The 13551-nt window shown below is 36.0% G+C and overlaps 1 protein-coding gene across 4 annotated transcripts in view; it reads right to left on the bottom strand.

The window, feature by feature from the left end:
• Nucleotides 1-13551, bottom strand: part of NUP98 (nucleoporin 98 and 96 precursor) — a 118341-nt gene that overhangs the window by 72227 nt on the left and 32563 nt on the right. For all 4 annotated transcript variants that reach the window (XM_038568780.1, XM_038568779.1, XM_038568777.1 and 1 more), the window contains exons 11-12: nucleotides 11109-11201; nucleotides 4015-4155 (exon numbers count right to left, since the gene is read on the bottom strand). In XM_038568780.1, the coding sequence (XP_038424708.1) occupies nucleotides 4015-4155; nucleotides 11109-11201 (234 nt within the window). The remainder of the gene's footprint in view (nucleotides 1-4014; nucleotides 4156-11108; nucleotides 11202-13551) is intronic.

Here is a 13551-nt window from a genome sequence, read left to right on the forward strand (position 1 = left end):
ATAATAGATCATCCCACCTGAGCTTACTCAAAAGAAAAAGAACTCCTTTACTCCTTTAACAAATCCAAATGTAATTAGGAAAGTGTGAGGATTTTTTTTCTTTGGTATGTTTAAATATGGAATATTTTCTAAGCTAACTGTTTAAAAATAGAGACAAGAGAGCTGATGTTAGCAAAAATAAGTGAACAAGCAAGCATAAGCACTAAACTGCCATTTGTGTTATATTCAATTCTGCTCAAAATAATTTGAAAACACACATACACAAAAGAAGAAAACAAAAATATGAAAAATATGTTGAAAAGCCACATCATGACAAAAAAGGGACAGGAAAAAGTATTAAAAAAAAAAAGTCTAGAACACTGATGATATTTTATCTAGAACAAAGACAATAGGGTTACTGCAAAGAAACTGACAGACTGGTTTGCTTAGCTTAGGAGGTAAAAGTAGAACCACAAAGTGGAAGTTCTATGGAAGCATGTTTTGGTTTCTAAACAACCTGAACAAAACAATAGACTAGACTGACTTGGAAAACTGTAACGAAGGAACACCATGGTAAAAGAGGACTCACATAAGCTCTATAAAGCATCTTTCAACTAACATCCTATGATGTAAAGATGTACATTCCAAAATGCAGTACAGCTACTTTCATATGCATGGTAACACTACCATATGTAATTATAACATCAAATGCTCATGTCAGGAACTTTGACTTTAGAAAAAGAGGGATTAACAAAAACCATTCAAAGGGTGCTCAGCTGGCTCAGTCAGAAGAGCACGTGACTCTTAATCGTGGCTCGGGGTTGAGTTCAAGCTCCACATTGGTGTAGAGATTATATAAATAAGGAAAACTTAAAAAAATTTTTTTTTAAACCTCAACTAGTCAAAACACTATCCAGGTAAAAATGGCAGGTTACGGTATTTTATGGTATGTCCCTTCTACTGAAAACAACTAAAACTAAGGAAAAGAAATAAAAGTGAAAATATCACCTTTAATGATAAAACTGATTCTAATGTTTACACAGAGATCAAGTAGAATTCTAATTCACCTCCACACCAAAGATCTAAATAAAATCTGTTTTTCATGAAGATTTTATTTATTATTATTTATGAGAGAGAGAGAAAATAAGTGAGGGGAAGGAACAGAGGGAGACGAGAACTCCATAAGTGGAGAGCTTGATGTGGAACTTGATCTCAGAACCCTAAAATCATGACCTGAACCAAAGGCAGACGCTTAACTAACTGAGCCACCCAAGCACCCCTAAGTAAAATCTGTGTTTAGTCAAATTAAAATATATCTATGTAACCCATAATGACAAAGAACGGGAAATAACAAATGAAGAGATGAGAAAATAGAACAAATTTCTAGGGGGAAAGAAGTAGACAGAGGAGTGACAAAGCAGCATAGTGCAAATTATAGCTTAGAATACATTCACAAGGGATTACAGCCCAAAGTGGAGCATATCTGCCCTGTAGAATCCCAGAAAGATTAGGGATTCAAATAAGCAAGTTTGATGAACTGAGACTGAAAGCAGGAGAAGTGTACTCAACAGATAAGCCAAACATCAAGAGTGTGTGCCTCTGATGAAACCAAGTTAACATATGGAAATAACAAGGGCAACAAGTTTCAGTACTTGCATCATCCCAGAGCTAAGAATGTAGCATTCTGACAGAGGACCCTTCAACAATAACTGGTTCCTGGACTACTTACCTTAAAGTGAAACTTACTGGTAAACAAGTTCTACCCATAAACATAAGTTGCCAGTGAGCTTTTTATTATTTTATTCTTGAATATGAATGGTAAAGATCACAGAGTATTAAAGAGTAGGACCAAAGCAAAAATAATCCTCAAGATTTATTAAGGCACAAAAAGACCTAAAAATATTTTTTATTTTTTATTTTTATTTTTTTTTTAATTTTTTTTTTTAAATATTTATTTATGATAGTCACAGAGAAAGAAAGAGAGAGAGGCAGAGACACAGGCAGAGGGAGAAGCAGGCTCCATGCACCGGGAGCCCGACGTGGGATTCGATCCCGGGTCTCCAGGATCGCGCCCTGGGCCAAAGGCAGGCGCCAAACCCCTGCGCCACCCAGGGATCCCTAAAAATATTTTTTAAATGCCAGTTAAAGTTTCAAGAGAAAATTGCATCTACAAACTGGATGCCTGAGAAAGGAAATTTTCAAAGGAGAAGGAATTCTTACAAGCTGAAAACAAAAATTCAAAAAGATGACTTAGAAGACAATAAAAAATCTCCTAAAAAATAGAAACAGCTTAAGAATCAAGCATTAAAATAAAAAATGGGTGCCTGAGTGGCTTAATTGGTTAAGCATCCAATTCTTGATTTTTGGTTCAGGTCATGATCTCAGGGTTGTGACATCAAGCTTCGAGTTGGGCTTTGCATTGGGCATGGAGTCTGCTTGAGTCTCTTTCCCTGTCTGCCCGTCCCCCCCACTCTAAAAAACGAAAAGAAAAGAATCTTAAAAAAAAAAAAGGATATAAGTAATTCAGTATAATTTCAGGACAAGGGAACAATCCTAAATACTTATGGAAGTAGTGGCTGAAAAGTCTCAAGAATTAGAAAGGCATCAGACTTTTCAACAAATAATAATGGTTAATGCAATAAATACAGTCCAGGTTCTGAGGATAAATTATTTTCACACTAGAATTCCATAACATTAAAGCATGAGGAACAAAAAAAGGTATTTTCAGACCTGTAAGTGATCAAAGTTTACCTTATATGTACACTTAATTTAAAAATACATTCTAGGCAATTCAGGAAGTAGAGGAAAAACCAACACCTAGGACAGAGCAGTTCCCACTGAATAGACTTGAAGTGAGTATCAGGAGCATGTTGAAGGCCTAGGGAATAATCAGAGTTCATACTACTGGAGGATAGAGGGATCAATGAATGATATATCCAGAGTGAAAGAATTCTGATACTGTCCTTAAGAATTTGGACCAGTTTAGGAGGGTGATAAAGGCTGGTAATGCAAGGAGAAAAAAGAAATCAAATTCTAGGGGAAGGAAAAAGCTGTACAAAAAAGATGTACATGGCTGGGCAGCAATATTTTCATAGTTGTAATAAATGCTGTGTTCACATTTACAACTTTTAAATTATTCTTTAATCAAAGAAATGATGAAGGTAATAATTATAGGACAGAATACATTATCAATATAAAAATATAAAGATGGCAAAAGAAGAAATGAGGAAAAAGAAAGTAAGAAAGGGCAGTAATATCCTTACTTGACCAAGGAGATTCAAGAAATACTCTCTTGCAGTTGACAGAATAAGAAAATGTAGGGACATGGTTTAAATTTGCAAAAAACTTATCCAAACGTGGTACACGGATCATGATGAGAGATGAACTTCATGGTACAGAGACTAACTTAACTTTCTCTTGCTCTCTCTCATTCTCTCAGTTACTCCATTTATGCCAGCTGATATCAGGGTTTTTTTTAAGCTCCAATAGAGCAGATTTCTTTTAAAAAGATATTTACACTAAGAAGTTAATTTTAAGTTAAAAATAATAATAATAAAGATAGTAGACAGAGAGGGCAATAACTGGGAAAAAGTATTCAAACGATTGAAGTATGAAAAACACTTCAATAGATAAAATGACTCAGGGAATTTAGTAACATAGCTATATTAGGAGAAGTGAATAAAGAACATAGAGGTGGGTGGTTAAGTGAGCTATATTTCCCACCTACCATTAACAAGTTAAATTTACTTAAGACTTAATAAAGCAAAACACAGCAACATAAGCACATCATTTAATTATATACCAGGAAACAAAGTGGCCATAACAAAGCAGTCTCTTTGGGGGACTAGGCCTGGGAGTCAGGAAGTGGAGAAGGCCAGGATCCATCACAAGCCCTTCTGTACTACATGACTGTTTAGTGATATGCACTTTTGTACTGCTTAAGGGTGGGATGGAGTGGGAGGAAAATCAGGTTAACAAGTTAAGTATTAGCAAGAAATAAACTGAGTAAAGCCTTCTAAAGTGACTGACACTTACCTACTGGGGCCTGGGGGGCTCCAAAGCCCAAAGTGGCTGTCGTAGTATTAAATCCAGGGGCCCCAAAGGCTCCTGTACCAAGAGGCCCTCCGATCTTAGGTTGGTTGTTCCCAAACAAAGATGCCTGTCCAGCACCAAGAGCTATGGAGACAAGAGGAAAGAAAAAGTGCCACAGGAGATCCTTTGAATGTTGTGCCAGAGGTCAGATACTTAAAAATATAATACATTTGGAAACTTCATAATGACCATTCATTTCAACAAAAGAGGTAATACAGTAAATGTTAATTATATGCCAGGCACTGTGTTGAGTACATTCTATACATCAGAGGCAAAATATTTAACCTCTCTGTGCTTGTTTCAACTATAACATGTGATAGTAATATATAGCTTAGGTATTTGTCCCTAAGATTAAAATGAAAAAACACATATTAAGCATTTACAAGAGGACTAGTAGACACTAACATTCATAAGCTACTGTTTCATTCCTCATAACCCTGAAGTAGGAAATATTATCCACATTTTATAGATGAGAAAATTGAGGGTTTAGGAATCAGCTCAACGTCATCAATGTAGTAAAAGGTTAAACTGAGGTTCAAACCCTTGGTGCATCAGGGTTAACTGCTACACTATAGTAATACAGAGTTTGAAAGAATTAAAAAAATAAGTCTCCTTAAATTTCAATATTTGCAAATTAAAATATGCAGCTGAACCAATCACAATGTTATCATTTTGATTAACATAGAAGCTAACCTATAGAAAACCAAATCCAATACATCTTCTTTGAATAGCAAAAGTAACACTTTCAAATATACCATCTTATGCATACTACTTTACACCAAGACAAACGTTTTGTTTTATAAAAAGGTAAGTGGGGGCGCCTGGCTGGTTCAAAGAGCATGCCACTCTTGATCTTGGGGTCATGATCTGAAACCCCACTTGGTGTATAGAGATTACTTAAATAAATAAAACTTAAAAAAAAAAAAAAAAGAAAAGCGAAATGCCCTGTGATGAGCTTACTAAACAGATTCGAGTTTCATTATGAATCAGACTGGATGGAATAAAAACTTATTTTCAGAGGGGAAACCCACTGCAGAAACTTATGTTTTAAAGCCTAATGAATCTTGCTTATGGATACTGTTGGCTGTGAAAATGGGGAGAATTTATTTAGAATAAATTACTGGCATAAAATTTTTTAAAAATTTCCGTCCCGTCCTCCTCAAAAAGTTACTAGCAGTTTGGAAGATCTACAGTTCCGTGAGAGAACTGTAAAGTCACTTCAAGTTATACTTAGAGGTCAAAAATATAAAAGGGCGCCTGGGTGGCTCAGTCAGTTAAGCTTCCAACTCTTGATTTCAGCTCAGGTCAAGATCTCAGGGTCTTGAGATCGAGCCCTGCACTGGGCTCTGCATTCAGTGTGGAGCCTGGTTGAGATTTTCTCCCTCTCCCTCCACCCCCGCTCAAGGTCTCTCGCACTCTCTCTAAAATAAGTAAATAAAATATATTGAATACAAACTGCTCTGAGATTGCAATAGCAAAGATAAGTCTATGCTCAGAAAATCCATACAATATAAATTAGTCAGGGTAACTATTAAATGGACAAAACATTCCTTAATTGTCCAACTTCATCAATAACAAGAAGATAACAAGGTAGCAAAGGGATTATTTCTCCTTATAAACCCTAGCTCTGGAACAGGAAATAAGACTTCTTTTAAAGTCCCAAACCACTAGAAATTGGTGAAAATTCCAAGAAAAACTGAAACTACTGCCTTGAAAGATATAGTTTATACAAATTTCAGAATTCTTTATTTTTCCAGGTAGCAAATCCCTCCTTACCCCCTAAACAAAAACTTAGAAAAAACCCAAATATATAAAATGGACAAAAATTTCTCATCTAGATGCATATTTCCCTCACCTTTGTAGCAGTCCTGGATGAAGAAACATGAAACAGTCTAAAAACCACTGTATTTCAATAACCCAAAAAAGAATAAAAAAGGCATTGAGCGGTGATCTAGAAAGAGACCATCAAAAATTGACCTGCCTGCTACTGTTACAATTTATTAATGAAAAAATACGCATTTTACCCAGACCTATCTTATATTACACAAATGGATCTTTACACTTAATGAAAGGATTTACTAATAGTCCATAAGCTAAGGGACATTCTGATGGAAGATAATGTCAATTCATGAAATGTAGTGTATTTATAATTAGCTGTAGGAATCATAAAGTAGATATATACAGGGCACCATAGTAGTAGTGGCCCTGGAAACTCCAGGGATACTCAAGAAAAATGTGAAAATGGTCATATTCCTTTTGAGATCTTCTAATAAACATTAAAATTTAATTTTATTTATGGTATCTATTAGCTTTGGGTATATTTTTCTTAGTGTAACAATAAACTTTACTAGATGTACCCTTAAACTTACTACTTCACGGAAACTTTTAAGAACTAAAATTTCTGGGATCCCTGGGTGGCGCAGCGATTTGGCGCCTGCCTTTGGCCCAGGGCGCGATCCTGGAGACCCAGGATCGAATCCCACGTCGGGCTCCTGGTGCATGGGGCCGGCTTCTCCCTCTGCCTGTGTCTCTGCCTCTCTCTCTCTCTGTGTGTGACTATAATAAATAAAAATTAAAAAAAAAAAAAAAAGAACTAAAATTTCTTAATATTACTAAATAACTACCAAGAAAATGCCATACTGATAGTGCCAATGATAGTTAATATTACTGTCAAATTAAATCAGAAACTTATACACCCATGATTTAATGAGTATTCCTTAGCTGAGCACATAAGGGGGTAAAAATATCACACACCAATAAATAATATAAAATGTTTTACAAGAAAATTTGTTAGCTGAGGTAAGAGTATGAATCTCCATCACTCAATACAAAAGGTGCATAGGAATACCCACTCAGCTAATGCCCCAAAAATACATCATCCCAACCTATACTGTGCTATTCTATTCATGATACCATGACACATAGGGTTCATGAACATGGGTATTTACATACAATTGTCTCCAGACACTGCTCTCAAAGCCTAAAGTCTGCTTTAGCAGATGTGAACATCAAAGAATTCCAATAGTGTATGCTCAGTGATTCTCAGAACTCTCATTTCTCTATATCATCTATTTCTGCTAAGGTTGGGAATGTAAAATTCTTTACTGATTGTATTTCAGTTTATGCAAAGCATGAATGAGGGATATATAACAGCAGTAAAAAAAATGGGATCTGTTGACCGTGAGGTAGAGCTGTTTAAGGAAAACTGAATATATTCAGGGACGTCTGGGCGGCTCAACGGTTGAGCATCTGCCTTCGGCCCAGGGAGTGATCAGAGAGGGTCCTGGGACTGAGTCCCACACTGGGCTCTCTGCATGGAGCCTGCTTCTCTCTCTACCTATGTCTCTGCCTCTCTCTCAGTCTCTCATGAATATATAAAATCTTAAGAAAAAAAATTGAATATATCCAAATAAAAAAAGGGAGTTAATACATTATTGTGGAAAAGAAGATGATAGCATCAGAAAAAGTTATACAATACTATACAATTTGGACTGCAGGAGAAGGCACTGCTAATAACCTGCAAGACCTAAAAGCCAAAGAGGAAAGAATGACAACTTTAACCACATAAAAATAAAACTTATACGTGAAGATACCATAAAATTACATGGCAATAAAAAATAATAATAAAAAAAATTACATGGTAAAACTTATAAAGATTTGGTGGAAATTTTTTTTTTTTTTAATTTATGATAGTCACAGAGAGAGAGAGAGAGAGAGAGAGAGAGAGAGAGAGAGGCAGAGACACAGGCAGAGGGAGAAGCAGGCTCTATGCACCGGGAGCCCGATGTGGGATTCGATCCCGGGTCTCCAGGATCGCACCCTGAGCCAAAGGCAGGCGCTAAACTGCTGCGCCACCCAGGGATCCCTGGTGGAAATATTTTTAACAGACATTAGAGTAGCATCTTACCTGCACTTTGTGTTTATGGTTCACAAATTGTGTAGGGTCAAAACTACCCTTGAAAAAGCTTTGTAATTTGCCCATACCAAAGCTAATTTTTCCACCAGGATTAGAAGAGAACACTGATGTCAGATGATATATTTTGCTTAGAGATCACACTGAACAAAAAACTAGAGCTTTTTAATTTTTATTTCTTGCAAAATATATGTGATAGAATTCGGATAAATTAAAAAGTTCAGATAAAACTCTATCATACAACCCAAAAGAGTTAATATCCACAATATAAAAGCACTCTCAAAAATAGATTAACAATGATCAAATATTATGAACAAGGAACTGAAAGATTCAAATGGCCAGTAAAATACATTGAGACTATCCTTCACCAGTAATCAGTGAAATGCAAGTTAGAACATACCAATTTCCACTATCATGCATGTAAAGATGAAAAAGTCAACAATATGGGGGGGAGTGGAAAAGAAAAAAATATATGGAAAGGTATGGGAAAAATTAGCACTTTTATACAATGAGAACAAAACTTCAAAACGGCATTTTTTTTTTTTGGAAGACAAATTAACAAGACTGACCAAACTTCAAAATGTTTATCTTCTGATCCAATTCCAAATCTCAATCTTTTTTTTTTTAAGATTTATTTATTTATTCACGAGAGACAAACACACAGAGAGAGAGAGGCAGAGGGAGAAGCAGGCTCCTTGCAGGGAGCCAGATGTGGGACTCGATCCCAGGTCTCCAGGATCAGGCTCTGGGCCGAAGGCAGCACTAAACCGCTGAGCCACCCGGGCTGCCCCCAAGTCTCAATCTTATAGTAATACTAACACATACAAAATTATGTAAAAAAGATCTTCATTATTGCATTGCTATTAATATAACTCAAATGTCTAATAGGGGGAAACTGAATTATAACATATATAATTATGTGTTATGTGCATATATGCACACATATACATAATGGAATACTAAACAGTTATTTTTAAAGCATTAATTAGGGATCCCTGGGTGGCGCAGCGGTTTAGCGCCTGCCTTTGGCCCGGGGCGTGATCCTGGAGACCCGGGATCGAATCCCACGTCGGGCTCCCGGTGCATGGAGCCTGCTTCTCCCTCTGCCTATGTCTCTGCTTCTCTCTCTCTCTGTGTGACTATAATAAATAAATAAAAATTAAAAAAAAAAAAAAATTTAAAGCATTAATTAGACCTATATATATGGATCAAAAGAAAAAAATAACATGCCCAAAATGTCATGGGAAGTGAAAAAATGAAATACAGAATACCACATAAGGCAGTTGCTTTCAGATTGAAACATTTTACTGTAGCACACAATATGAAATACCTGGAGACTCATAAACATATATATAAATAAAACAAAAATTAAATGATACTTAATTTGCTTTGTACAATGATTTTTTCATTCTAATTTTTTTTCCCCTTAAATGCTGTTTGTAGCCCACTCTATGAGTATTATATCCCACTAATGTATGTATCTCAGTCTTTGGTTAAGGATATGGTTTCTATTTAAGAATATAATAAAAATATACATATATATCACACACACACAACTTTGTGTGTGTACACATTTGAAAAATGTAATAAATGAAAAAACTGTATAAGATGTAAAGGAGTCTGACAAGAACACCAAACTTTCAATACTGTTACTTCACAGCTGAATGATGTTGACTTATCATGAAACTTCTGTATTGCTGAATTTTTTTAAAAAAAGCACCTAGATCTTTTATTTTAAAAAGAAAAATAGAGGGATCCCGGGTGGCTCAGCGGTTAAGCATCTGCCTTCCGGCTCAGGGCATGATCCTGGGGTCCTGGGATTGAGTCCCACATCGGGCTTCCTGCATGGAGTCTGCTTCTCCCTCTGCCTATGTCTCTGTGCCTCTCTCTCTCTCTGTGTCTATCATGAATAAATAAAATCTTAAAAAAAAGGAAAAAAAGAAAAATGGAAGGAAATAGCTCATAGAGTACAAAATAAGGTTCTATTAAAAAGGAGAGGATGGGGATCCCTGGGTGGCGCAGTGGTTTAGCGCCTGCCTTTGGCCGAGGGCGTGATCCTGGAGACTCGGGATCGAATCCCACATCAGGCTCCCGGTGCATGGAGCCTGCTTCTCCCTCTGCCTGTGTCTCTGCCTCTCCCTCTCTCTCTGTGTGACTATAATAAATGAATAATAATAAAAAAAAAATTTTTTTAAATAAATAAATAAATAAAAAGGAGAGGATGAAGTGCCCCGCTGGCTCAGTCATTTAATCATGAGACTCTTGATCTTGGGGTTGTGGGTTCAAGCCCTACAATGGGTATAGAAATTGCTTAAAAGTAAAATCTTAAAAAAAAAAAAAAATTAAAAAGGAAATGACAGATAAATGATCAGAGCATAGAAGCAAAAACAAGAGATAACTGGACAAGGGAAACAGAGACCATGGAAATAAATGGTTTGCAACTAAATGACCACACACCCATGGTCAGATGACTTGGGAAACAGGCAAAACTATATGCTATAACAATCTTGTTAGAACTCTACATGCTGAAGCATTATTCATCTTATGACCACTACCACTCTCATACTGCTTAAAACAGCTGGGCAGGCAAAAAGGTCAGTGTCTTCAAAAGCATTAAATCAATAGTAGAAATAGAGATAAAGGTGTGAAGACTCTACATCAAGGTGGAAAGAACTGAGAGGTATGCACCGACCTTATAAAACCTCAGGGTATTTGCTAAAATTACTTCAACTTATGCTCTTACTGCTCTCTCTTACCATTAGGGTAATAAAGCTTACTTGACTAACAGTTCAAATCTCTGTTACAAAGGTAGCACAAGGGAAGTGAAAATTAATAATGCCATCATATTGACAAGTCTCACATTAAAAACTAAAAATCCCAGACAGACTAGACTATCAGAAGACAAACGTTTTATAGAAAGGGAGAATACAACCTCTAAGATAAAATGTGCAAATGTTTTAAAACCTGATAAAATATAACTGCTGGGAATGTTTTATTAGTCCACTTGTGAAAATGAAAATCTAGGCTGCCTATTTCCAGGCATATGATTTAACGGTGGTCTTAACTTCTAGCAAATAGAAAGCCATGTTGTGCCACTTCCTAAATCTCAGGTACAGTTCCTTACCTGTTCCAAATCCTGCACCAAGCCCAGTTCCCAGAGTGCCAGGTCCCGGTTTACTTCCAAAAATACTACTCCCACTGGTATTTGTGCCAAAACCTAGAAGGAGAAAAGAATGAGTGGACTATACTTTTAACACAACTCTTAATTTCCTATACAAGGGAATTTTTAAAAAGGCAGTATGATCCTAAGCTTTGCATCTTGTCCAGTTATTGATATTTAGAAATCCTAAATGGTAGGCTTTTTAAATTTTTTTTAATTTTGATGCCTATAAACAGACCCCAAAATCTTCCTATTTACTTATGTTTCAGACTTGAAATATTCAATACAGGATAATATCCATTAAAACAAAGTGATTGTGCTTGAGCATATACATTCCCTTTTTAATACTCAAAGCCTCAAACCTATTTTTTACATTTAATTAATGGAAGAAAAATGCATTTCCTCAAACTTTCACTAAAAATAAGACAATTGGGGCCCCTAGCTGGCTCAATCAGTAGAGCATGTGGCCTTTGATCTCAGGATTGTGAGTTTGAGCCCCAAACTGGGTACAGAGATTACTTAATCTATATATATGAGACAATCAACAAAGACTACTGAAGCTAAAGGTTCTTGTTAATAGGAATTTATCTATAAAAATCTCTACAGTAGGTTTGGTTTTGAACAAATGAATCCTGTACGGGCAATAATGTGTGGCTGGCTGATCACACAGGAGCAACTTTAATGGTATAACCAATCAGCTCATGGAGTACTCAAGAACTCAACTAGCTGATAATTAAAATGAGAAGATAATCTATAAATAACTTTTCTTGTGTTGAACTACTTCATTATCAGAGATGATGGAGATAAACAAACCATCCTCCTTCACTATTACCTACCATCCTATGATAAAATCCTATGATTTCCCCCTGGAAAATCCACAGGTTTCCCCAAAAGATACCTATATACTGCATTCATTACTGTCATTTCCCTTCTGTTCAGATATGTCCAAAAGTTCTGCACCTCTTTTAGAGCTAAGTATCAATAAAACAGCCAATAAACATATCATTAATCTTTTTTTAATTAAGATTTTGTTAAGTAATCTCTACACCCAACGTGCAGCTTGAACTCACAACCCTGAGATCAAGAGCTAAATGCGGGATCCCTGGGTGGTGCAGCGGTTTAGCGCCTGCCTTTGGCCCAGGGCGCGATCCTGGAGACCCAGGATCGAATCCCACATCGGGCTCCCAGTGCATGGAGCCTGCTTCTCCTTCTGCCTGTGTCTCTGCTTCTCTCTCTCTCTGTGTGACTATCATAAATAAATAAAAATTAAAAAAAAAAAAAAAAAAGAGCTAAATGCTCCAGGGGTACCTGGTTGTCAGTGGAGCATCAGACTCTTATGGTTGGCTCAAGTCATGATCTTGTGGGTCAGGAGACTGGGCCCTGCATCAGGCTCCACACTTGATAGGGAGTCTGTTTCAGGATTCTCTCACTCTGGCTCCTCCCCTAACTAATGCATGCAAGAAAAAGAGCTGCATGTTCCACCTACTGAATCAGCCAGGTAACCCTATCATTGATCTCTCTTGATAAGAGGAAAAAAGAAAAATCAATCATTGGCCAGCAAACCTTGTTCTTGGAACACCTGGAAGTTTTTTTAAGGGGTATCATGGAGGGAAACAAGTTCAAAAGATAACAAAGTAAAGAGAATATCTGGAATATAGGATATTATCACCAACTAAGAATGTTACACTCAGTCAGTCATGCCAGTATTTGGATTATTATCTCAATGAGAAAGATCAAGAAAAGTTAAAGAATGTAAACAGTTTGAAAATATGTTTCTAATACACGTAAAAATGCATGTAATCTGACATAATCTATTTAATTCATACATTCATTAAATCTTTGCAATTATGCTAATTAATAGCTATGCCACAAAATGGGAGTACTGCTACTCAAGCACAATCAATTTTTTTATTTTTTTTTTTTTTTATTTTTTTTTTTTTACAATCAATTTTTTTAAAGGAAAAAAAAAAAAACAGGAAAAAATGTACTTGGAGATATTCTTTTCCTTTTCGAGTTAAAATATATCCAGAAAGGATCTTCCAGCCCCATTAACAGTAGAAAATAAGATACTCATGAACTATCTCAAACCCACACGAGGGAAATAAGTCCCAACTTACACTGTTTATACCACACATTTCCTCCGATTCTTACTGACAAAAGTTGATCAACTCTGTTATTTCAAAACAATTTTTAAATTAAAATTAAGAACCATTAATTAATGTTCAATTAATTTAAAACAAAGAAGCCAAGAATATACAATGGGAAAGAATAGTCTCCCCAATAAATGATGCCAGGAAACCTAGACAGCAAAAGAATGAAACTGGACCACCATCATACACAATACACAAAAATTAGACTTAAACTGTAAGACTTCAAAGTATAAAACTCCTAGAAGAAAACATTGGCA

This window comes from Canis lupus, chromosome 21 (genome assembly GCF_011100685.1).
Source record: "Canis lupus familiaris isolate Mischka breed German Shepherd chromosome 21, alternate assembly UU_Cfam_GSD_1.0, whole genome shotgun sequence".
Lineage (NCBI taxonomy): Eukaryota > Metazoa > Chordata > Mammalia > Carnivora > Canidae > Canis > Canis lupus.